The sequence below is a fragment of the Thunnus albacares genome, chromosome 5 (assembly GCF_914725855.1).
Source record: "Thunnus albacares chromosome 5, fThuAlb1.1, whole genome shotgun sequence".
Taxonomy (NCBI): domain Eukaryota; kingdom Metazoa; phylum Chordata; class Actinopteri; order Scombriformes; family Scombridae; genus Thunnus; species Thunnus albacares.
Genome location: NC_058110.1, coordinates 6,335,682 through 6,361,096, shown reverse-complemented (window position 1 = coordinate 6,361,096; position 25,415 = coordinate 6,335,682). Strand labels below are relative to the sequence as shown.

At 38.2% G+C, this 25,415-nt stretch overlaps 1 protein-coding gene across 1 annotated transcript in view; it reads right to left on the bottom strand.

The window, feature by feature from the left end:
* The window catches only part of LOC122982828 (kelch domain-containing protein 8B-like), a 203,197-nt gene that overhangs the window by 56,365 nt on the left and 121,417 nt on the right, over positions 1-25,415 (bottom strand). The window contains exons 3-4 of the mRNA XM_044352401.1: positions 15,656-15,820; positions 5,279-5,503 (exon numbers count right to left, since the gene is read on the bottom strand). Of these exons, the coding sequence (XP_044208336.1) occupies positions 5,279-5,503; positions 15,656-15,820 (390 nt within the window). The remainder of the gene's footprint in view (positions 1-5,278; positions 5,504-15,655; positions 15,821-25,415) is intronic.

Here is a 25,415-nt window from a genome sequence, read left to right as displayed (position 1 = left end):
TTACTTTTATTTTCTAAAAGGTATTTGTCTTTATATTATATAATATATATAATATAATATAATATAATATACAAATTGTAATGCTTTCCATTTTCTTTCCTTTTTCTGTCATTTAAACTGTTATCAAAGTGCTAAACAAATACATATAACTGTATTATTATCATTATCATTATTATTATTATTATTATTATTATTACTACCACTATATTATTGTTACTACTACTACTAACACACATGCTGTGCAACAGTGCAGAATTCACACCTAAACCAAACACAGGCATTGCTGTGTTTACTTTGACAGCTTTTCAAGTCAGGGCTCCCTCTCAAAGGCATGGTGCGAATGAGGCCTGATAGTTGAGAGAAAGGCTATTATCCTTCAAAGCCAAACACATTTAACCAGACTGAGAGGATTCACAGAGGCAAAAGGATAAATCAAATGTTATATCGCAAGCCGACAGGCACAGGAGGGTGTGAAAGGATGCATTGTTAATATGGATGGATAGAGGTTAGACTCACTTGATTTTACACATGAATGCCACACATACACTGTACACTCACAAGAGTGGGGGAGGTCTTTTCACGAGTGAGCAACCACATCATTCCCGCATCTGCACACATTGAAACATCTCTCATTCTTGAGCATCTGTCTGTATGTTTCTCCACACACACACACAGGTGTTTGCTTAGTCAAACACACACACACACACACACACACACACACACACACACACACACACAAACACAGTAGGTAGCTACCTAATAATATCCCTTTGTGATTCAACTCATTTATCCAACAATGAACAGCTAAATCATCCAGAGTTCGCTTGTAGAATATCTAATCGTCTTCCTTCACCTGACTGCACCACAGCCGGAGGACACATCATAAGCTCAGACTCATATGGCACTTTGCTGTGTGTGTCGTGTCTTTGTGTGTCAGCTCTGTTCCCATTAAAGTCTTGATTTCGTACGTTAACTGTCCAAATGATTTTTATTATTGATTGATATTCAAATGGAGGACTGTCAGGGCAGTTTGCAAAAGTCTTGCAAATTTTCTCAGACATGTTAGTGCTTTGAAGACTACTATTTCCACTGTGTCACTTTTTCTTCATCTTTTTTTTGACAAACCACTATGGAGCTTCACCATCATTTGCATAGAGTTCATCACTTGCCGTCCCACAATGCTTTGAGAGGCAAGTCACTCGCATGCATAGATGTATTATAAAAATTGGACACCAGACTCCAAGATGGCAATGCCCACACATTAGTTTGAGTTTGGGCCTATTCTAAATTCATACTATCAGTTGTTATTCATGTAAGTACTCAAAGAGCTCAGTCACACATTTACATTAACTCTCTTAAACCTTTTTTTGCTCCCGTTGGTACATTATAACTAAAATAAGGTGGTGTTTTTCTCAAATGCTATAAAATACCATCAAAGTCTGTAATAAAATATGTTGTCAGTGTTCACAATGTGTTAAACTCTAGGTGAGAACAGGAGGCTCCTCATTTTTTTAATCTACTGATGGAAATTAACGGTGCAGAAAAGTTTGATCATAAAAGCCAAGAGATGAGAATGATATTACACACATTGCACAGCACTTAACAATGATTATTGTGAGATGAATAATATTATGATGAGTGAAATGAGCAGAAACTGGATGAAAAAGAGAAGACATAAAATGGAGGGGTGGAGTGACTTCTTGATTATATAGCATTATATTTGAGGTGTTTCTTCTTTCTGGTGCTCTTTAAGCATTGAATTGTACCAGATATATGGGAGTTAGAAATTTCAACAGAGAACAGAATTCCTCTCTTTGACAATCCAATCAACATACCTGCAGTGTCAGCATACTTGTGGTGTTTGCGGCTACTGCTGCTGCACAGATTTTTCTAGTTAGGCACAGTGAGCCATCTTTGTATCTACATCACGCTCAATCTGTGACCACCTTTAATACTCAAAATCCTGTAAATGAAGCAATCAAAAGTTTGACAAAGGCATCTCAGCAACAGTAGCTCCAGTAGAGCAGCTGAGCTTCTCTTTGTGTGACCATCTCTGCCCAGGAACTCCAGCAAGAGCAGCTGTAATTGTTAGTGGGGCAATACTTGCTGCAACACCACTGAATGATGTGTGGGAAGAAGTGCGACATGCTTGGAAGTTTCAACCAACAGACAGTGAGGCTGATTCTGGCCTGGAGGGTGATGGTGACTGGCAAAATCACCCAATAACAGCCAGCACTGTCTTCACAGGATATCACAGCACTGTATGTTACTGCCACATTGGGTGTGTTATGAAATGTCAGAGGAAAGTGTTCAAGTCTGGTCCATTACCATGTGTGACAATTAACTTACACACAAATTCCTTTATTTGGACAACTTGACTTTGGTCAAATAAACTGCAAAAAAAAGGATAATGCAGTACTATATAAATCAAACAGCTCCTATATCATGCTTCCAGATACACACATTAATCTCAGATTTAAGGTGAGCACAGAGAAACTTTCCCCCTTCAGCAGATGAATGTGAAAACAAACTCTGCACATTTATCATTCTGCACAGAGAAGCTCAGCACATATTTTAGTGGAGGAGGACTTTGAGGGAGTTTTATAAAAGTATGTTTATGGTGACTTTTTGAACATTTTTTTGAATCTTGTCACCTTAGGCATGGTCCTGGATGGTGGGGGCCAGATGTTCGCTTTGGAGGAAAGGAGGCTGCAGGAAGGAGTGTGATGGTGGAGACGGTCGGTGAGGTAAGAGGAGGATCTGGTTATGGAAGGTCTTTGTAAATAAAGACAGGGAGTTTGAATTGAATCCACTTTTGGAACAGGTAACCAATGGAGGTGTTTTAGGACCAGAGTGAGGTGGTCATAGGAGTGGGAGTGAGTGAGCAGGTGAGCAGCAGAGTTCTGGGTGTACTGGAGTTCATTAAAGACTTTGGATGGTGTACCATTAAGAATGCTACTCAGTTGAAGTTGGAGAGGGATGGGCAGAGACTATAGGTATGTTTTTCCAGCGGAAAAAATGAAAGTTTTATGGGTGAGATTTGTATGTTGTTTGAATGAGAAGTTACCATCAAAGATCACTCCAAGTGTGCGGATGTGTGGGGAGGTGATGTTAAGGGAAAGGTTGTGCATGGTTTTGGTGAGAGCTTTAGGACCAATGATGATCATATCAGATTACGCCCTCACAACAGAGGTCTAAGCATTAATTCACCCTTTAGCCAACAGCCAACTTTCTGAGTTAAATAAAAAGGTCAACTGAAAAAATTCCCCAAATTTTATTTCTATAGCAACAAAAAGTGTACAATTCTCCTCAAGCTTCCTCAAAAAGATTATACTCTTTACCAGAGCTGCTGAAAACCCATCTGGAATATCAGACATCTTGTTTTTGTCAGTAGCAGACATAATTACAGTCTAATACTGTGCATAATGGAGGCACACACTGTTCACTTTGTGCGCTTTCATGGTGCTTAAAAACGGGATTTGGAGCAGAGGTTGTGATGTTAGCACAGAAGTACAAAATAATAATGTGGGCTAATTAAAGCTCATCATGGTCCAAATCATCCTGTTCTTAAGGTAATGACTCATTCTGTTTTGGGTGCTGATCCTTCACAGTGCAGCAAAATGTAGCTTTAAAGTAAAGGGTATGAATGAGGCACACAGCTAAAATCACTCACAGATTCACAGCAACTGAGGGTGTCTTTAAGCCACTGATCTTTTTAAAAAAAATCTAAATCAGGTGTCAAGTTATTACCAACATTGCATTTATGCATTTGTTCAGTTATGTTTTATGCAGCAACATTTCAAGTGAGCCATAACTCATCAGCAAAAGACCCTGTGGGAGTATTTGTTCCTTTTTTTTCCTTTTTTTTACCGCTTATAAAGCTGGTGCAGGAAAGGACTTTCTCTATCTGCATCACCATCAGCTTTGATAAGATCAGACTTAACTAATGCATAATCTTCCTATATATGGGTTGGCTTATGAGTAGAGAATAGATCATGTTCTCACTTCATTCACATTGCTCCAGGGTGGCAATGAATACATTTCAAGAAACCAGATCAACAATTCTTTCGAGATGCATTCAAGGCAGTATCCGAATGAAACAAACTAAGGAATAACCTCCATAAAGCAGATTTTTTTTTAAAAAAAAATGTATAAATGAGTAAATTGAATGTTTTTTACTTTTCAGAAGACCTTGTGGTCAAAAAATGTACACATCAGGAGTAAGGATGTATGGCCTGTCTTTTTCTTTGTTCCTTTGAGTGTTTTTGTGCACTTTCCCATTTTGCATTGTATAAAAATGAAGTTTATCATCATGCCAGGGATAAATTGGGAATAACAAACTGCCATGGATTTTTCACTCAAAGTGATGCACTAATACACCACCCATGTAGCCACACTTAAGAATTAAGTAGGAAAAGGGATAATGATTATAACCTATAATTGGCAGAATGAAAATAGAAATAGAAATTACTGTGCAACGTTATATAATGATAGAATAACAATTATGATAAAAGCATTATGTGATTGTTTTATGTTATTGTGTAATGGGTATTTACATCATGTCAAATCAGATTCCTTGGTGATTTTGTGGCTGCAGTTTGTCATAAATATCAGAAACACCTTTGCATTTAATACAGTCCACTACAACACTACCTGTGAAAAGTACTTCCTCAAAATGTCCATATACTGTAACAGAGTCAACACACAAACCAGCAGTATCAACAAAAACTGCACATTCATAAGATAACTAGCCTTTATGCAGTGCCATTTGCATTGCGTTGAAAAGGTTCTTGTATTTTTCACATTTTGCTCATTATACTAACTAAAAGTATTTTGGTAGCACTCAGGGCCAAACACACAATCACTACAGTTAACATGTAAAACCAGAAGAACGTAGACTTGAAGCCCAAAATTATGCTTTGTGTTTCAGTTACACGCAAGAGTCGAAACCACAGTATTCATTGAAACAGAAACACTCAACTGCAGTGTTATCTGTGTTATTGTTAACATGATGTTGTTTCAACACAAATGAAAAAGGTGTGAGCTGCAGCCAGATAATGGAATGTAATTGGCAGGGAGAGGGAGATGACCGTCACCCCGAACCACATTGGTCCAGGTAGCCAACTTGGCCAGTCACAAATGCTAAGTCCTGTGTGTATGTATGAGAGTATTTGTTTTTTTTAAATAGCATCTGCTTAAGTTGTGTAGCAGTCCACCAGAAAAACCTCACAGTACTTTCAGTGTGCCCTGAAGTCCTGGCTTAAAAGTGTTAATGTACCTTGATCCAGATCATATTCCTCCATGGTGCTGACAAAGTGAGGTCTGGAGTAAAAGTTATGTGGCCCCGGCTGCTGGAGGCCCCCAAGGCTGAAGAGACTTCGCTCATTTGTGGCACAGCAGGAAAAGGCCCTCCGGCTTGGGATGCAGGGGTAACGTGTCCAGCTTTTCATCTCCAGGTCAAAAGCTTCCAGTGCCGTCACCGGCATCTTTCCCTGACGACCACCTGGAGAAGCCAAGAGAACCAAAAACATATTTATGGTGATATCAAGGCTTTGCATGTCCACAGAGCCTATTTATTTGTTAAGGTCTACTTGGAATATGATGCTATAAAAACTGCTGTAAATACAAGCAGAACGTTTAGGTATTTAATAAATCCATGCAGATATTTCAAGCCACACAAAAAATATACTCTGGATTATTATTATCCATGCCAGCTCATAAATGTGACAATTATGCATTCTAACATTTCCAGGCATATTAGCATGTGCATGTCATGAGTGTGTGACAAATGGCAAATACAAATTTTCCGAATGACACTGTTTGTCCTTGTTTTCCATTTCCTATTTCTTTTCATTTCTTTTTATTCCCTGCTTCTGTCACAAAGTTTGCTTGGCATTTATCGAAATCTGGCACATGTGCAGACCAGCACTGGGGCCACATTTCATTTTGGACTGAACAAGGATTGGCAAAGTGGTGAGGAAGAGGATGTAGCGGGCAGTAAGAATGTGCAAAAAAAGAATGAAGGGAAAAAGGGAGGAGAGGTTGAGGCAGTGATGGACAATGTCAGAGGGGTGTTGAGGTGTTGAAAAATGTTAATGAAAAAGGACAAAGACGGAGAGGGGAAGGAGAAATTGAAGGAGGAGAGTGAGGGAAATATTCAGAGAAAAATACAGATACAAAGAAGGGAAATAAGACAAGAAAATGAGATAATGGTACAGAGAAATTCTGTACCATTATCTAGGGAAGAGAAGAGAATGTGGAAGAGGGTCAACTAGAGTGGGCAGAGTGGCATGGAGATCGATAGCAACAGCGAGACAAAGAGTCGAACTGAGTGGGAAGGGTTTGAGTCAGAGAGGTGAGATAGAGAAAGAAATTTTGAGTATAAAAACCTGTTGATTACAGTAGAAATGTTGAGTATAGGGAGGCATTAAAAATAGACATTAAAAAAAAATTCATATATGCAGTATATATACTGTAGGCCTATATCATTTTCTGTGAGATTATAGTACAAATTCAGTTTGAGTGTTATTGCAATTCCCAACAACCACAGCAAATGAATGAGTCATCTAATTTATATAATTGACAAGACTGACAGAGAATAACAAAAATATTCATATTGAAGAAAAGCCAATACACATTTATATTCAAATTATAATATTATGTATCTGAAAACTCAGAGACGTGCTCTCCATTTTAAACTTTTAAGTTGGCTGTAAACTGATTGGAGGCTCTTTAAATGAATAGTTTGACATTTTGAGGAAAATGTTAAATGAGAAGACCGATACCACTCTCAGACATTAGAATGGTATTAATCTTCTTTTTGGCAGTGCTAGCAGCATAGCTCTATGGCAATGTTGGTCTTTTGGCTGCAAAGTCAATCCACCACTTTGGTCCAGAGTGAATGATTTCCCCTGATTTTTCCTGCAAAACAATCCACAGTTCAAAGTTCTTAGAATCCCGTGAAATATCTCTGGGTCTCTTTGGTAGCTTGGCACAAAATTGAGAATGGTCATTCATCGTTCCAAGATGACAAACCCTTATGACTTTGGAGATTCCTTGACATTTCCTCTTGCACCATCAAGGTCAAATGTTTAATCTGTCCAGTAGGTTTATGACCATCAGCCTCAGCTGTACTTTGTGTTTGGTGTTAATTAGCAAAGGTTAATATGCCAACATGCTAAACTAAGATGGTGAACATGGTAAACATTATACCTGCTTGACATCAGCTTGTTAGCATTGTCAATGTCAGCATGTTGCCATTTTGGCATTTAGCTCAAAGCAGCACTGTACCTATACAGCCTCACAGAGCTGCTAGCCTGGCTGTAGTGCTATTTCTAATTGTAAATGATGTAACACAACGGAAAAACATAACATACTACTCAGCATAAAAATGCAGCTTGTATTAGACTTATCGCTAGAATATCAAGAATATTATTTTTTTAAAACCTCTGAAAAGGACAAAACAAAATATCACTCGGTCTCTCTCCTCCTTTACACTAGTTAACTGCAACAAATGTTACGACTTCCCAATGTATTTTTCACTTGTTTGATTTGTCGGTGTTGGTTGGATTCTTATGTACTTCTTTGCCTTGAGCTCTCCCTATTTTGGCTTAAGCTATAGCAGTCTTCAGTTGGATACCTCCCAAAATGCTCAAGAAGTAGTAAGCAGGCTAATGCTGTGTAATTCTTAAAAGGCTTTATGCATGTTGCTACAGTAATACATCTGCTTTTCCTACTGTATATGCCCTTGCAGATGAAGGTAGTGATCACTATGCTACAAGCCTGAGGCCACACTTCTCTGATTTACCTGCTGTTAAGTGATGCATTGCTGCAGTGGTAAGAAGAACTGCAGGGAATAAGATTTGTTTGTTGTGATTTCTTATCTGTGTTTGTAGCTGCAGAAATTAAGAGCATCTAATAAAGCAATAAAGCAAGTACTGTGTGTGTGTGTGTGCGCGCTTCACTGCCTTGTATATATGCATATCTGCATGTTTCACAGAAGAATTTTTGATCATCCTTGACTTGCTGACAGCCTCCTTTCAGATGAACTCGTGTTGTGATTACCAACCCTGACACTGCCACCAAATCCTTGATTCTAAATTTGCGTGTAGACACACGCACACACACACACAAACAGGAATTTGAAAGCAGTATGAGGCCTGATGAGTTACATCATATGCCAGTAAGTCTGTTGTTGACTGGGAACACACAGAATTTAAATCAAAGGGGGTTCAGACACCCAGTGATTAAAACACTCCCCCACCGCCAAGCGGAGCAGCAGCTGAAGAAGCAGCATGAATTTACAAGCTAGGGTAAACTTCTTCAAGTTCAGCAAGTGAGCATGAGGCATTACATTCACATGACATGACTGAGAGAGAGACATAGAGAGAAAGAGAGAGACAGATAATGGTCTGCATTTCCAGTTAGAAAACAAACATCATGAATATCACATTATTCTGTTTGCACATCACTCACAATTATGTGTGTAATGTGATATGATGTGATTTAGCTCCTGTGTATATGTGTCTTTGTTGTGTCCATGCAGGTGCACTGTAGACTAGCTATTCTTCACTGTCCGATGCATTTGCCAGGCATCATTAGCTCCAGCCTTACCAAAATGAATTAGTAGTAGTCTGCAGAGAAGTTATAGATGTTTTATTTTGGGGGGCAAACGTCTCATTTCACTGCATCATTTTAACTTTGTCCACTAAACTTCAATCTGTCTGACTAAGATTTTCAACTAACGTCATAGTCAATGCACACATATTTCTTTCCAGCACAGCACTCTAACCTCAGAGGTCAAGCTTAACAAGGTAAGGCACATGAAAGTACTGCCTCTACTGCTGCCATGTAGTACACTGAACTACAATTACAACAGACACTTTTTTATTCTCTTTGTAATGTGACAGTCCATGAGATTTTCATTTCACAGTTTAGTCCAGTCAATCTGTGGTTTGACCCAGGGAAAATTGCAATGGTAATCATTCAAGGTTTTATGTGATCCTTAGGGACATCCAAATATCATATTAAAGTATACCATTATATACTTAGTGGGTCAAGATAAATTCAGGGGTCAAAATTCAGGGCCTTCATGTCACAGTGTCACACAATGAAGTGTGTATCTCTGCTTCTGAATATGCTATTTTCATATAATTTATGTCCACACATTGGTTTTCTAGGGTGTTCTTTCACATACAACCATCAGACCTGTTCTGAATGTATATCTGCACTTTGGGGGTACCCTTACCTCAAAATGACCTTTTGAGGTATTTATTATCACTGAATTTTCTGCACATCCAAATTTGTCTTAGTAACATGTTTTCCCATGAAAACTATGATGCATATCAGCACAGACTGCAGTGTTTCCGCTAGGTTGAGTGGTTTGGCCTTGTGGTGGGGGGCTGATTAGCAGCCACACATTTCTCCGTTCTCTATTTCTCTGTTTAGTGTCATCAGCTTAGGCTAACCCACTGTTGCTAACTTTGAAGCTAACCCCCTTCATTTTCCAGCAGTTGGGGAAACAGACATGACTTTTCTTGGTCTTATCAAGCTGCAGAATTTATTTACTGACACACTGCGGTCTGTACTATACATTTACTGCCAGATTGACAACTTACTGCTAACTTTTTCCTCTGCTCCGCTCACATTCACTGTCATTTTTCTGACACTCGCTCTCTCTCACTTAACCACTCACTTGCTTATGCACTGCCCTATTCCTTAAAAGGAGCTATGCTACCTGGAGTTTCCCAGGCAACGACACAGACATCACCTAGTAAATCACAGCTTTGTATGGACAGATATGTGCAGACAGCTGCATCATGTTACACTAGGCAAGCAGCTGAGTTTTCGGACAGCATTTTAGACATGATTGTTACAGACATGTGCCCACTGTCCATGGTGGAGGATGATGGCTTTAAGGCTATGATTTCCACTTTCAATCCCTAGTACAAGCTTCCTTCAAAACTCTTCTTCATGAAAAAGATAGAGAAAAAGTATGAAGGCATCAAAGGCAAGTTGAAGAAAGCCCTGCAGGAGACTGACAGCATTGCACTCACAACTGATATTTGGGTGAACGTTGCAACAGAGGCTTATCTGGGGGTGACGTGTCACTATCTTGGGGAGGATTGGGAAAGAGTGTCCCACTGCCTGACATCGATGCCCCTTGAAGAGAGACACACAGCTGCAAATAATGCAGAGTGGATTGAGGATGTAACTGCCAAATTCGACATTCCACCAGAGAAAATCAATTCTGTTGTTCATGACAATGTTGCTAATACCGTAGCAGCAGTGAAGATCTTGCAAGAAAGGCATGGATGGGCAACAGTACGATGTGCAGGGCACACCCTCAACTTGGTTGTACAAAGCTCTCTAAAGATCCACCAAGCTATCTCCAAGTGTGTGGCTGCAGTGAGATGCCTTGTTGAACATTTTAAGAAGAGTAAACAGGCATGCACCAAGTTGAAGAAGCAAAAGCAAATGGGTGCCGAGACAAACATGCTGGTGCAAGATGTATGTACAAGCTGGAACAGCACTTATCAGATGTTGTCCAGGCTGCTAGAACAAAGATGCCCAGTGACTGCTACATTCTCTGACCCAGCAGTGACTCAGAGAGGGAAACACTACCTTGATCTCAAGCCTGAACAGTGGAACCTGATTGAGGAGCTGAGCCAGGACCTTGAGCCCTTTGAAGCAGCCACAGTGTTTCTGAGAGGACAGCAATATGTTACACTCTCTGCATTTCCACAGCTAGTACACAAACTTAAGAACAACATACAGAGTCCAGATCTTGAGACTGCACCACTGAGGTCATTCCAGGCTCATGTGACAGAACAGATCACAGCAAGATGGCAAGGACTGACAGAGTTTACACCTGAATCTCCAAACATCACCCTGCTTGCTGCTGCTCTGGAACTGTGCATGCATAGACTCTTGTTCCAAGTTTCTGACCATGTGTTTTTGCATCCTAAATGCCACAAAGCATTCCAAGAAGAAGACAGTAAAGGCTTATGTTATACCTGAGCTGTAAATGTTGAAACTTTTAGTTCTGAAAGTTAATTACTTAAAGGCAGTGTTTTTGTATTATTATTATTATTGTAGTTGTTGTTGTTGTTGTTGTTGTTGTTATTACTAATCTATTCTAATGTGTACCTTAGTTTTGATACTTTTTTTAAAAAGCAATTTGAGAGTAACTTCTTTTTATTTGTTTTTGTATCTCAGAAAATACTTTGTTTAAAACCCAGAATGTATGGCACTGAAATGTACTTAATTCATCTCAGTCAACTTTATTGTCATTATTCACAGTACAAGTACAGACAGAGAAAAAATGGGTAATGATTAAAGTTTTATTTTTGATAGAAAATATCGTTGTATGCATTGCATACAATGCATTTAAAAAATGAAATATTGATTTTTCTAAAAAAGGAAACCAATTAGTTGTTCATTTTAAGAGACTTATCTTATTTTCTCTTGTATATTTACTGTTGCTCTTTAGTTAAACAAAATTGCGTTTTATCCAATTACTCGATTAAGCTAAGGAATTTTTGGTAGAATAATTGATTACTAAAATATTCTACAGCTACAGCCCTAGCTGTGACTCTGCTCTCAAACACTCTCACACTGCCATCTAAGGAATACTACATTGCAGTATAATTACAGTTTAATTTTAAAAATTTTAATGCTCAAATTTAGCATGCAGGCTGTAGCACTGATTACTCAGGCTTAAGGTTTTTTAAAATCACACATCGCTTCTTAAATGGTCAGGAATGGTAATCTCTGTGGCTGCATCGCTTTTTGCCATTTCTGATATTGAAATGTTAGAGGTTAACATTAGCACATTAAACGTGAGACTCAGAAAACTTTATTGTTCATCAGACACAAAACTATTCCATTTTCACATGTATGTAGGCCAACGTGAGAGGGGTGAGATTTGCTAACATTAGCCAACACATTTATAAAAAGATTTCAAAAATACACATTTGAATAGTAATTTCAGCATTTGATTAGTATTAATTCTTTTACAATTTGATTTATATTTGACTTCTAAAATTCTTTCCAACAGCTCAAATTCAAACAGCAGCACATAACACTGGTTGGTGACTAGCTAGCAAACATTAGCTAACCGCTAGCTAACATAAAGAGTGACCTAAGCAGCAAAAATGAAGACTGGTGTTATCACAGATACACATATGTCTCAGGAACAAATTATACCCTTTTTAGCAGATACAACCATAGGAGCAGTGTAGCACACACTTTGAGTAGAAAATTTGGCAAAAAAATGTGGTGTTGGGCTAGTAGTACACCAAATACAGGTATAAGACATTAGAATATCCTCTGAAAAACTGTTTTATTGGAAAGATTGACCTCAAAAACTTAGGAAAATACATTAAGTATGTTGGATAGGTGTACAAAGACCCTCCAATATTAACACCATTTTATTCAGACCACATCACTTTAAAATGTTGAAATGTTACTTTTGACCTTGAAAAAAAGTATGCTCCACTAAATCTGTGAAGGTATATTTTTAATATATGATGTAGGAGGGTATTAGGAACAATAAAAACTATGAAACATTACTATTGCAATTTCACCTGGGTTGGGCCCTTTTTTGGGTTAGATTGACTGGACAAGTTGGAAGTAGCCAGAAAAACAACACTAAAATCTCACAGATAAAACATGAGATTTGATTATGAATTGATTATGAATCGAAAGTGTGAAGCTTAAGCCATTGCGTGCTCAAAATCTTCTATGAACAGAGAACGTAACTGTATTCATACATTCCTAAAATCCTCCAAACAAGTCTGGAAAGTTTTGAATCATATGTCTTTATGGGTGTCTATATAACTATGAAGTTGATGGATAGAGAGGAAATATCAACCTTAACAATAATTTGTTGCAGTAAATAAAATTGTTGTCTAATGACTGGGGTGCATGAAAAGATTGTGAAGTAACTCAGGTCATTTGTGAATATAGATATTATGATTTGGTAAAATAAAAGAAATGCATATTGTGTATATTATGGCATGCCATCCATGAAATTGTGAGAAAACTGAATGGAAAAGTTGAGAATATGTTATGAATATTGAATAAAACTCTGAATATATGGTATGAAACTCTACATATATGGACTAAAAGTCTGCATATATGGACCAAAAGTTTCAATATCCTGAATAAAAGTCTGCATATATGGAATGAAAGTCTGAATATATGGAACAAAAGTTTTAATATATGGAATAAAAGTCTGAATATATGGAATGAAATTTTAATATATGGAATGAAAGTAGCTGTTGCAAATACATAGTATATAGAATAAAAACTTGCACTTTAAAAACACTCAATGACTCACTTATTTATAAGCACTGAGCTTTAGCAAATATGTTTCATTTGATATCCTCAGATTTTCATTCAATAGAGCCAGACTGACATTCCATATTCTCAAGTTTTCCATTTGTCCATTCAATTACAAGTACTTCAAAATTACACTAGTAGAGTGTGAGTTAAATTCCACCTCTGTCGATTTTCTCAAGTTTTCAGTATCTCTATATAAACGTAGAATTTGTGTTGTCAAGTTGATGAATATGTTCTCTCCGTCTGCTTGTGTTGCATGCCTGTTCACAAGCCACACTGAGGACACTAAATTGAGATCTCTCAGCCTTTGCACATAAGCAAAGAGTCAATCTGTCCCTGTGGTCAAGCATGTGACAAAAAAAAACATTGATATGGAAATGACCAAAGCTCCTGTTCTCAGGATGTTATAGCTAATTGTGGTGTTGCTTGTAGCATGCAGTGAAATGGATTCATCTCTTTGCAAAATGCTGCCAAAATGATTTTAACAATCCTTGTGTGATTCCAATTTTTCTCTCAGCATGTGTGGAAAACCAATAACAGCCACCCAAAGAGACACAAAGAGAAAAAAATTTACCTCTGATTATAGATGGAAACTGACTGGGTGACAATCATGCTCTGAAATTTAAAAAAAAAACAAACAAAAACAAAACATAAAACAAAGGAGCTGCACTGAACACACATTTCCTTCTTCTTTCCTATGGAGCAGCTTTTAACTCGTCTCCTCGGACATGAGAGACACATTTTTGTCTTTCCATTAGTTCATCATTTTGCAGCTCTTAAAGTGTCAGGCAAATAAAGTTAAAGAGCTAAAAGGCTGATGGTGAAAACACTCACATATCCCCGCACACATGGTTCAGCCTGTGTAGAAAAAGAGCAACAAAGTGAAACAGAGGGTGACCGTAAGGGTGTAAGTCAGACTCTATCAACTACATCCAAGGCTTTTATGGGGAAGGGACAACCTTACAGTAACTATCACTTCATCCACTCTCTGTGCAGCAAAGTAGAAGTTCAAAATGATCCCATAACACCGAAGCCCCAGGACTGAGGTAATTCAAACATGTTGTACATCACCACCCAACTGTGTCCTTGAGAAAATGACTGAATACATCTGTCCTCATTCACTGCTGAGTGTCTGGATGAAAGTGCCAACAGAATCCCTAAACCGAACACTCAGGTGATGTCACAGAGACTGAGAAGAAGAAACAAATACAGGTGGTCGGAAAGAACAGTGGTTCCAAGAATGGCTGCCATTGCACCCTTCCATTTGATAATTATATATTTTCAACAACAGTTCACTACATAAAAAGACAAGGTGACATTTACATTAGCTACATTTTACACTATATTTTCAAACAACATCATAGCAGAAAAAATAAGCATCAAAATGACCATAAAAACCCTATTAATAGGGTTATGTCACTGCTAAGACACAGCTCTTGGTTACCAGTTGTCATAGTTTTTCTGGTGGACAACAGTCCAAAAAAGCTACTGTCAAAGCAAGCTAAAAAAGCCAAGCTGATACATCTTAGCCAAACCTGAGCGATGAGCTAAAATCTGACTTTACACTGAAAGTTATGGTGCTCAACGTTGAGAGAAGATGCCAACTTCCCCACACTGGAATGCTTCAAAACCACCAGATGCAATGCAAGCGACAAAAAGAATTAAATGAAAAACAGAATGATGTCATATGTTTGACTGTTTTTTCCTTGAACAAGAGTCTACAGCTGTGCTAGCAACCAACAGCTCTGCGAGGCTGTGCGGGCACAGCTAAATGTGACCATCAGCATGCTAACGTTCTCACAGTGATAATGCTAACATGCTGATGTTTAGCAGGTAAAATGTTTATCATGGTCACCATCTTAATTTAGTGTGTTAGTATGATAACAGTTGCTAATTAGCACTAAACAAAGTACAGCTGACGCTGATGAGAATGTCATTGGTTTTGCAGGTATTTGGTCATAAACCAAAGTATTGGACAAGACTAAAAAAAAAAAACGAGGATGGTGTTAGATGAAAAGTTAAGGGACCATCAAAGTCAACATCTCTGAGACATTTCACCTAAAATCTGATCAGGGTCACCAGGCAGTAGGATTCATCATGAGAGAACCATAAATGTCTGTACAAAGATTCATGACAATCCATCTCACAGATTTCAGTCTGGACCATGCCATAAAAAAAGACTGAAGGGATGCTGTGGTTTTAAAAAGTATAGGCAACAGAAAGTGTCAGAGAACGAAACAGAAATATGAAAAGATAAAAAGACAGAAATCAGAGTGTATTTGAAGGTGTATGATGAAATCCCATTTCCTACCCATCATGTAGATTTTGTTTCCTTTTACGAAGGGTGTGGCTCCGTACCGCGGCGTGGGTATGGACGCCATTGGCTGCCATTGGTCTTTCTCTGCCTCATAAACCCTGACCAGGGCCTGTGGCGTGGTGTCTGCTCCCATACCCCCCAGTGCATACACCTTCCCATCTGCAGAGAGACACACAAGATGGAAACACTCTTTTAAACAGTTTATTATCATTATACTCTCTTGAAATAATAATGTGGTCAATAGACAGTTGCTCTCAAGCTTGTTGTCAGGTTAATAAGAGGTGAACTGAGGTAAAAAAGAGAGAAAGTGATGCATCACAGTGCACTTTCCCCCTGCCATTTCTGGTCCAGCTGTCATGTCCACTATCTGTCTCATCTGTCTACAGTCATATAAACAATCTACAATATTTATGCCTCAGTCTGAGAAACTTCCAGATAACCCCAAAATCACTCTCTCTCTTTTTTTTTTTTTACAAGGACACATGCAAACATCCCCAACTACTGCGGTGTCATTAGAATATACAGAGCAGGAATGAATAGTGTGAGGAAAAGTGTTGAGCAAGCAAACATGATGCTGCTAAAATACCGCAGGGGGAGAAAAAAAAGATGGAGGGGGGAACTGAAAGTGAAGGAAAGAGGGAGAGAAGAAAATAAGAGGAGAGGAGTGGAGAGTAAGTAGCAGTGTTGCAGATTAACAGCCCATTAGCACTGTGAAAGTTGTGACAACTTAAATCTGAAAGAGAGAGAGGGAAACTGAGAGACACGAAGGGAGAGGAGGAAGAGAGGGAGAGGGTGAGCATCTCAGTCACCCAGACAGATGACACATCCACAGAGCTGTGGCTTAAATTGTGAAGAATAAAGCAATAATAAATCTGTCACTCGGAATACAGCTCAACACAAGTGTGATCACTACGCAGTTCAGCAGTTATGACTGAGTAAATCCTATTTTACTGTTGTACATAAAATAAGTGGCACAGCAAGGAGACTTTCAATGCAGAAAGCTTGTCACAATGCACACATGTGGAGAGGTGGGTCGAGGCAGGAATGGAGGAAATTATATAAAGTATATCTCCTCAGCTCCTAAAACCTTTTATTCTCCAGATCACCTGAGAGCTCAGTGAGCTGAGCAGACCTCTCACACTGTAACTGCAAAGGGCCACACTTACCACAAATTTGTAACTGCTGTAATGAGAAATGTGGATGGTTCTGTAATGAGCTTTCTATAAATAGTAACTTTTAAATTGTAAATCCCATTCTATTAAGCCTGGTTTGTATTTTCACCAGTGTGGCATCATAGTCACTGTAATGACTTTAAATTTTTTTATTTAAACAATATAAAGTCTTAAATTTGAATTAAATTAAATTAAATTAAATTAAATTAAATTTAGCAGAGCGACAGTATTTTGGAAGAGCTCAGAGCTCAACACTCAGTCACCATAGTTGCGTGTAGAGAAGAAGTGTGAAAATACATTTTGGGTTGCTTTTATAGAAGCATATCTGATCTGTCAGACACGTGTGAGACGGTCGAATGAAAAATATGACTGAAACGTTTTCTGTGTAGACACATGCGTTGGAGTCTATAGCCACGCTAGCCCCCCCCCCCCCCCACAAAAAAAAAGGTCAAATATGTGCTTGCATGTATTTACTGAGTCTACCCTCACACAGGATTTGGGTTCACTGTGTGTCAAGACACCATGAGGCTTTTGCTCCATCCAACTTTCAATGAAAACTACTACTTTTCCCTCCAAGAGCACCTGTGGCTTTATGCAACATCATCATTCTTTTCGTCTCTCCAAAGTATCAAACAAATTGAAATTTCAACCCTTTTTGCCACTACATGAAAAGTCAGGGGATCACAAAAGTTCACAAACACCATGAATGTCTGCACCAAGTGAAACGCATCACAAATGACAACCTTCTGGTGTTGCTAGAGGAAAAGTCAGAGTATCACCAAATTCATTAGGATTCATCCTCTGGGCACCATGATTATTTGTACCTAAGTTCATTGTAAACCTTTTACCAGTTGATGTGATATTACAGTCTGGATCAAAGTGGTGGACCTGCCAACCAGCTGACACTGCCGTCCCTACAGCCAACCTGCTAGCATGACTCTAAAACCCTTTTATATACTGAATATAGTTATATATTAGAAGGATTTTGTAGCTTATTGGTGTTGTGCTTCATTCCAAGCAATGAAGAAGACAGCTATAGTGAGAAAGGCATCATTATAATTTTATAGGTGTCATTCTAAATGTCAGTGGGTCTTAACAAGTATATAACGTAATTATTACTCTGTTAAAGTTGCGTTACACAACATATGATCAAATTAAGGGTTATAAGGAAATGATGAGGTGAATAACAGGGAATGGGAGCCTCTCGTGTGTATGTGTGTGTGTGTGTGTCTGCATCACAGTGATGGGCAGCAATGTCGGCAAAGAAGTATTTTGAATGGACCTGAGTTATTTTTTTTATCTTCTATTAACTACCTTTCAAGTCATTTTCATTATTTTGCACTTCACAGCTTGTCTGATGAACAAATCTGAACAATGAGAAATTATTTCACTGTTGGTGTGAAATTTGAAAGCATGTTGCAGTTCTGGCCACACCCCAATCAGTGATGTCACAGCATGTGTTTTGCCTCTGACAGTGGATGGTAACACCTGCTACAACATCAACAATAAACTGATGCACTGACACCGGAGAAATAAGGTGAAACTCTCTCCCTCACTCTGTGTGTGTCAAAGGGAAAATAGAAAAGAGCTTTGTGTATGTGTGTACCTGTTTAATGCATATGTCACATGCAGGATGTGTCTCTGCATGTAAATCAATTCAAAGTGGCACAAAGAAAATAACCGTCAAAACGTCTGTCAGACTAAATTGCTTTTACTTGAGCTTTTACACTTCCAAAAGCTCCTTTGTCACAGTAGTATGACAATCATTTCCATGTACAATGAAATAAGAGCCTGTTTTCACTGAGATTAAATGTGGAAAAAGAAAAAAAAAATCTAAAAAAAAATAAATCATTTACATGCCCAGAGGAGAACTTGGATATCTAAAGTTTCCTTTTATGTGCCTTCTCTGGGGAAAGCTCAGCTTTTATCAGACATTAAATCGAGAGATGTGCCATATTCCAAGACTTTTATCATACATTTGACCAGCTATATTCAGGGAAGAGACAGAATACATTATATAACTCAGTAGCACTGTGCATCATTTTCATTCACATAGTTCATTTTCTCAGCTCATCTCCTCTACAGTATATCAACCCAAGCTTTTCACCCACTCTTTGCCAGATCATTGTCTCTACTACTGTGGTAGTTTACGTCTCCGGAGCTTACTCTGTGTATTTTAAGAACTATCCCTCATGCTCTGTTTAAGCCTGTGATTAATATGTTTATTTTGTGTACCTAAGGATCATCTCCAGCCTGCCTTCCTGCTGGCCAACTGACCTGCCTACCCGCTTGCCAGCTCCCCTGCCATACCCACACTACCTCTGCTAGCCACGCTGCCACTTGCCATTTCTCACCAACCCCCTGCTTGCTCCAGCCACATTACCACCGCCACTCCATCCCCACTCAATTCACCTGATATAAACCTTCTAAACTTCATCAGCTTCCTTGTCTGTGTCCAGCACTGGGTCTGCTAACACAAGACCTTAACATCATGATCAAAAGAAACCACCATCGAGTGCAATTAAAATGACTAGAAATCTGCTCAAGTAAGTAAAACATTTGCATTGTAGTTTCCATCTAATGATCAGAGTTGACTTTCTGATGGAGGAGGTTGCAGCTGACAGAACATGATTTTGGATTTGGTGGAAAAAAAAAAGGATTGTCTTTTGGAGAATCAGGTGGCTGATTTGGAGCAGTACACACGGATAACGACATCATACTCACTGGGTTGGAGACTAAACTCCAGTCACCCCCGGACGATGTTGAAAGGCAGAGAATTCAGCAAGCCAGACTCAAACTCTGTGGGGCAACAGGTGACTGCTTTCCTGCAGTCTAAGGGAACTGAAGTGGACAGTAACAAAGTCGAGGCAAGTAACCCTCTCCCTTGGAGAAACAAGCCAGCCATAATAATAAGGTTTGCGAACAGAAAGTATAAAACTGCACTGCTAAGCAAGTAAAAAAGCTGAAGGGATCAGAGGTCTGCTTAAATGAACACTTGACAAAAAGGTATGCGGACATCGCCAGAAAGGCTTGCTTCCTGCAAAAGCAGAGGAAGATCCGATCAACATGGACAGCAAACTGCAAAGTGTTTATAAAAACTGAACAGAACTCCAAAAGAGGCTATAAAGTGCTGGTCGTCAGAGACATGGGGCTAACTAAAGAAGGAAATAAATCTGCACAGCTTCTAGCTGCTGCCAGCAGCAGGATCAGCATCTTGGAGAGCTGATCAAGTCCTGATAACTGTGTTGATGATTCTTTACATGATTAAAATTAATGATTTAATTTTTGAACAATATTTAACAAATATTCTTTAACATTTTTGAGATTACAGTGATACAGCTTTCCATACTTTCAGCAATTAAAACCCCACTGATTTGACCTGTTACTCCATGACTGAACAAAACGATTTTAAAGAAACCAAAAGTGTAATTAAAAAAATAAACCTTTTCAAAAACCAAACGAAGATAAATTTGCAACAAATTAATGAACAGGATCTTAAACTGGTGGTCTGTGGCTGATCACGGGAGGGTCCAGGGGCAGCAGGGGCCAGTGTGCTCGTTATGGATCGTGCGCTTTCCCTTTGCGCACGAGCAGATCCGTTGCCTCTGCAGAGAAGCGCTCCTTCTTACTACTTGGCAAATGCGCCATCATAATAGCAATCTGCCAAGGTGCAAGCACACCTGGCTCTTAAAGGGAATGGGAGATGACACTGTGATTGGTTTATTGCATGTTACACCGAAAACACACCCATGATTAATTAGGAGACTATGGACAACCCACTTGGAACCATGCGCCTGGCGCATCGACCATTTTTCTGCCATTAAAATAGCAAAAGTGGATTAGGACACACCCTAAATGCAATTGCGCCATGCCCTTCAGACCGTGCGTTTTAGATCGTTAAATTAGGGCCCATGGAGGAATTGGACAAATAGGAGCGAGGCCAAAAGAACAACACAATAAGGTAATGAATAAACTCAGAGTGACTAAATAAACACACTACATAACCATGAGCATACATAACTAAGTCCTGACAGAAGTCGTTCATCTCTGTCTGGAGATAAGGATGAACAGCAAATATCAAAGATTGCAGAAATGGGATTGAAAACTTTCATATATACAGAACATAAATCACAAGATATGAAAAATGATATTGATCCGGAAAATAATTTCTTTGACAATATCAACAACAGCTGCTGTTATTACACAGATGATCAGTTTAATGTGATGGTTAAGTCAGATCATAAAACCATTCAACATAATAGCTATATCAGAGACCTGAATCAGCCCTGTGAAGGACTTGAAGGAGTTGAATGGACATGAACTAACTTATATGAACAGAAAACACAAGAATGGAGGGAGCGTGGCTTTGTACATAGATAAAAGCTTCAATTCTAAGGTGGTGGAAAGCATGACAAAAGCTGTTGATGGCCTGCTAGAAAGTATTACAATAGAAATCTGTATGGAAAAAAAGAAAAATGTAATTGTAAGCTGTGTATATATATGAACACCTGGATCTTATACTGAAATATTTAAAGATTGTATGGAAAAAAATGTTTGCAAAAACAATTCAAAAGGTTATATTAGTATGTAGGAATTTCAATGTAGGCCTGCATCTGAGTTACTGTGTGGAGGTGTGGGGTAACACCTAGCACCCTATTAACATTATGCATACTGCAAATAAGAGCCATAAGGATAGTAAACAATGTAGGATATAGTGAGGACACCAACATGCTGTTTTTGAAGTCATACATCTTAAAGTTTATGGATCTGGTAGAATTTAACACAGCACAAATAATGTATAAAGCAATAAATAATCCACTACCAGGTTATATACAAAAAAAGTTCTTCAACAGAGAGGGTGGTTATAAGTTGAGAGGAAAGTTTAATTTAAAGAAACTCTGTGTTGGCACCACTATGAAGGGTATGTGTATTTCAATCTGTGGGGTGAATTTGTGGAATGGTCTGGATGTGGAACTAAAACAAAGTACAAACATAAATCAGTCCAAGAGGATAAACAGAAAACAAAAAAAAATGTAAGAGGTATATGGATGAGGAAGTATGTGGATAGTTGTTTTATAAATTGTATATATGAGTTTATGGATGAGTAGTTATGAAAGGGGTGGGAATTAATAAGTGTATACTTCTGCCAACTCCTTTTTGAACATGTAATATTTAATTTGTGTTGTTTATGAAAATTTGTTTATTGAGTTGTATTGGCTATTTCATTTCATTGTCATTCTTGTTTTGTTTTTACATTTTACATCTTCAAAATAAAATGGACTAACTTATTAATTAACAGTGGGTGACAGAGCTCAATGTGCTGCAACTTTAGAAAAACACAAAAAAGACAAGTATATGTAAGAGAAAATCTTCAGCCTTTGACAACACATACTGCATGTCACATATGACTACTAAAAAAAAAAACATGCAAATACAGAAACTCTGCAAGATATACAGATACCCAAACCACCTCAACTGATGTGATCTTCTATGAAAGGCATATTTGTTTAAATTCCACTGTGGATGCAGAAATTACTTTCACAATCTCAATTTCCTCACTTAAAATCTCTCTGAACAGTGTCCCCTGACTGTACAGCTGCCAAAAAGAGAGGAGGTTGATCACAAATACTGAGTCCCCCTCAGTTGTATAGCTTTACTAGCAGCAGCGAGTAATTAGTGGATTTTTTTGCCCCGTGGTTTGGTTCTTTTTGGCCTCTTTTATTGGTTGAGGTTTTTATGGCTGTATGCAGCCTGTGAGGAAGCCTGCAGACATTACTCAGGGCTGAAAAGAGCACGTCCACCTCCTGTGAATGTTTTTCGGGTAAAAAAAAACAAATAACAAAACTCATTTGTTTTTATTTACAGTTAATATTCTTCTAAAAAAGACTAGAATTACAGTAACATCAATCAAATATACTGTAAGGCTAAGCACAGTGGTTAGTTTAGATGTAAAGATACAATATTATGTATAATAAAGTATCCAGGTCTCTTTCAGGGAAACTAAACAATGCAATTTAAATAGCATATCTATTTTTTTGTTATCATAATATGTTATTTACTGCACTGATAAAGATTTGTAGAAATACTGGATAAATCCATCATTTGACTGTAGATGCTGGACATTCAGTGTCCACCCACACTATTACCTGTGACCTGCAGCATCTCACTGTGTGTGTGTGTGTGTGTGTGTGTGTGTGCGCGTGCGCTCGCCCAGCCTCGGTCTAATCATGCACAGTCTCCTCTAATTAAGGCAAGTGTGCTCTATTCTCTGCCCGTTACCCTGGGAGACTCCATGGCAACCACAGCATAACCTACAGACTGTTATTATAGGGTGGCTGTTTGGCAGGTTGGTGCTTGGTGAACAAAATCGTCACCATCACCACTAAAAGCCACCACTACCTGGAGCAAAGTGATGAAGAAATAAGCTGTCTGAACAAAATGTGTGAGCAACGGCCTGTACTGAACATACAAATGATCAACAACAATGATGCACAAGACTGCAAATGTGCATGTAACAGCAGACATGAAAGGCAAAGTAGATGTATGTGATTTATTACACATAAGTTATGCTTGTATGCTCTATGTTTTTGTCCCTCTTCTTTCACAGCTTCTTCACTCTCCATGACAACTGAGAAAACTCCATCCACTGAAAGAAATCTAGTCAGTGGACCTTGAATAAAAAAGATGTTCTGTCAAACTACTATTTCCCTGGTCAAGAAGACCCAACAATTCTTCATACATTTTTAAACCTAGGAGATTTGTTTGTGTGTGTGATCATACATAATTAAATATGATTTCAGCTTTGTTTTATTGTGTTCATGAATCATTTAATATTTGTTTATATATGGATGCTTCACATTAAAGGATCTTTGAGAATTTGATTCCTATTCTCGATTCAATAGTTACACTGTCAGAAAAAAAAAGTTGTAAAAAAACTCTAGAATCTTGTAAGGTTGGGGTACTCTTGGGGACTTGTGTTTCCAGTATAATTGTTGTACTTTTATGACAATTAAATGTTGAACTACAGAAACAATCTCCTGAAAACATCTTTTTTACTCTTCAATGACAAGCATGAACAGGAGAGTTTCAGACAATCATTGCATAAATGAAAAAAACCAGGAAATCTAACCACAAAAAAAGTATAAAATTACATTTAGTGACTGAACAGCAATTTTCCTTCATTAAAAAGATCTGAGATGTTTCAAAGTTTAATGTCTAGTTTAAAAAGACAGTAAAATAAAATGTCTTTTTTACAGATAATTGCCATAATGCTACCAAAACTTGCTTTAAAGGTATGATAAATTACTGTTGACTGACAGCAACGTGAAAAAGGAAGAGATAGAAAGTTGTAAAATTTGAACTGCTGTTTGGCACAGCATCTCGAGTCACAGTGTTACTGATGAAGCACATGTAACAGCACAAGGGAGAGGCGTCAGTCCATGAGTAAAATTCAATAATTAACTTCAGCCCTTTAGTCTGTCCTTTTCTTAATAATCATCAAACATTTGGCTTTGTTGTCTCCCCAAGGCAGAGCTCTCAGACCAGCTTAACATAAACCTGAAAAAAAGCAGCATGAAAGGAGTTAATTTGTTACCCGCAGCATTTCAGTTTAATTAACATTCAATTAGGTTGTGCATTCACACTGTTCAGTAAACCTGTTGTAGTGCATTACCCAGCTTACTCCATTCTAAAGATGAATAACTCATTCAGCTTGTCTCAAAAGTTAAATGTTTGTTTACTGACAACCTGTTGGCCTCTTGTATTCTTGTGAGCGTTTATATAATCTGACCAGCCATAAATCATCAGACTGGTGCTCCTATTTTTAGAGGCTTCCTGAGTCCCGAAGAGCCAGAAAGACAATGACAGCAAAGTAAAAGAGAGAACTTTTTTTTTTTAAGAGAAAGGAGAGGAGGAAGAGGGATATTTCAATCCTGTCTCCTACATAATATATTAATGTACTCCTAATCTGCTTCGCCACATACAGTGTGTTTTGGAGAAAAAGTGATGGCTGCCTGGATTACATTCATTGGCAGTTTTTCCAAAACTTTACAGGCTACTAAACACTTGGTTAAGGCAGCGAAAGATGAAAACTGTCATTAAATATTTCAAAAACTCACAAGCCCAATTTTTGGTGTTTTCCCATTATCGGGACTCAACGACCTAAAACCTGGAGCTTTGAGAAATTAGGGCAGTTCTGCCTTGCTTGACTGTCATATTTTACAAACTGGGAAAGATCAGATGTACTTCACTGAAAAGGCTACAAGTGCAGGACTTGAGAACTTGAGTCACAATCGGTTTAAGCAAAAAAATGCACTTTGCTTAAGTTTAGAGAAAGATCACAATTTTGGTCAAATGTTAATAAAGTAAACATGTCTCCTTTCATGCTTTAAGTCACTTATGACTGATTTGATATTTAAACAAGATCACAAAGATTATATTTTTCTAACCTTAACCAAGAATGAAATGAAGAATGCCTAAATCATACTAAAGTTCATCATGCTTGAAGATATTGCCAGAGTGGATATTGTAGGAAAACAAGCAAAATAAATAAAAAATGAATTACAGTGTCAAAACATATTTTC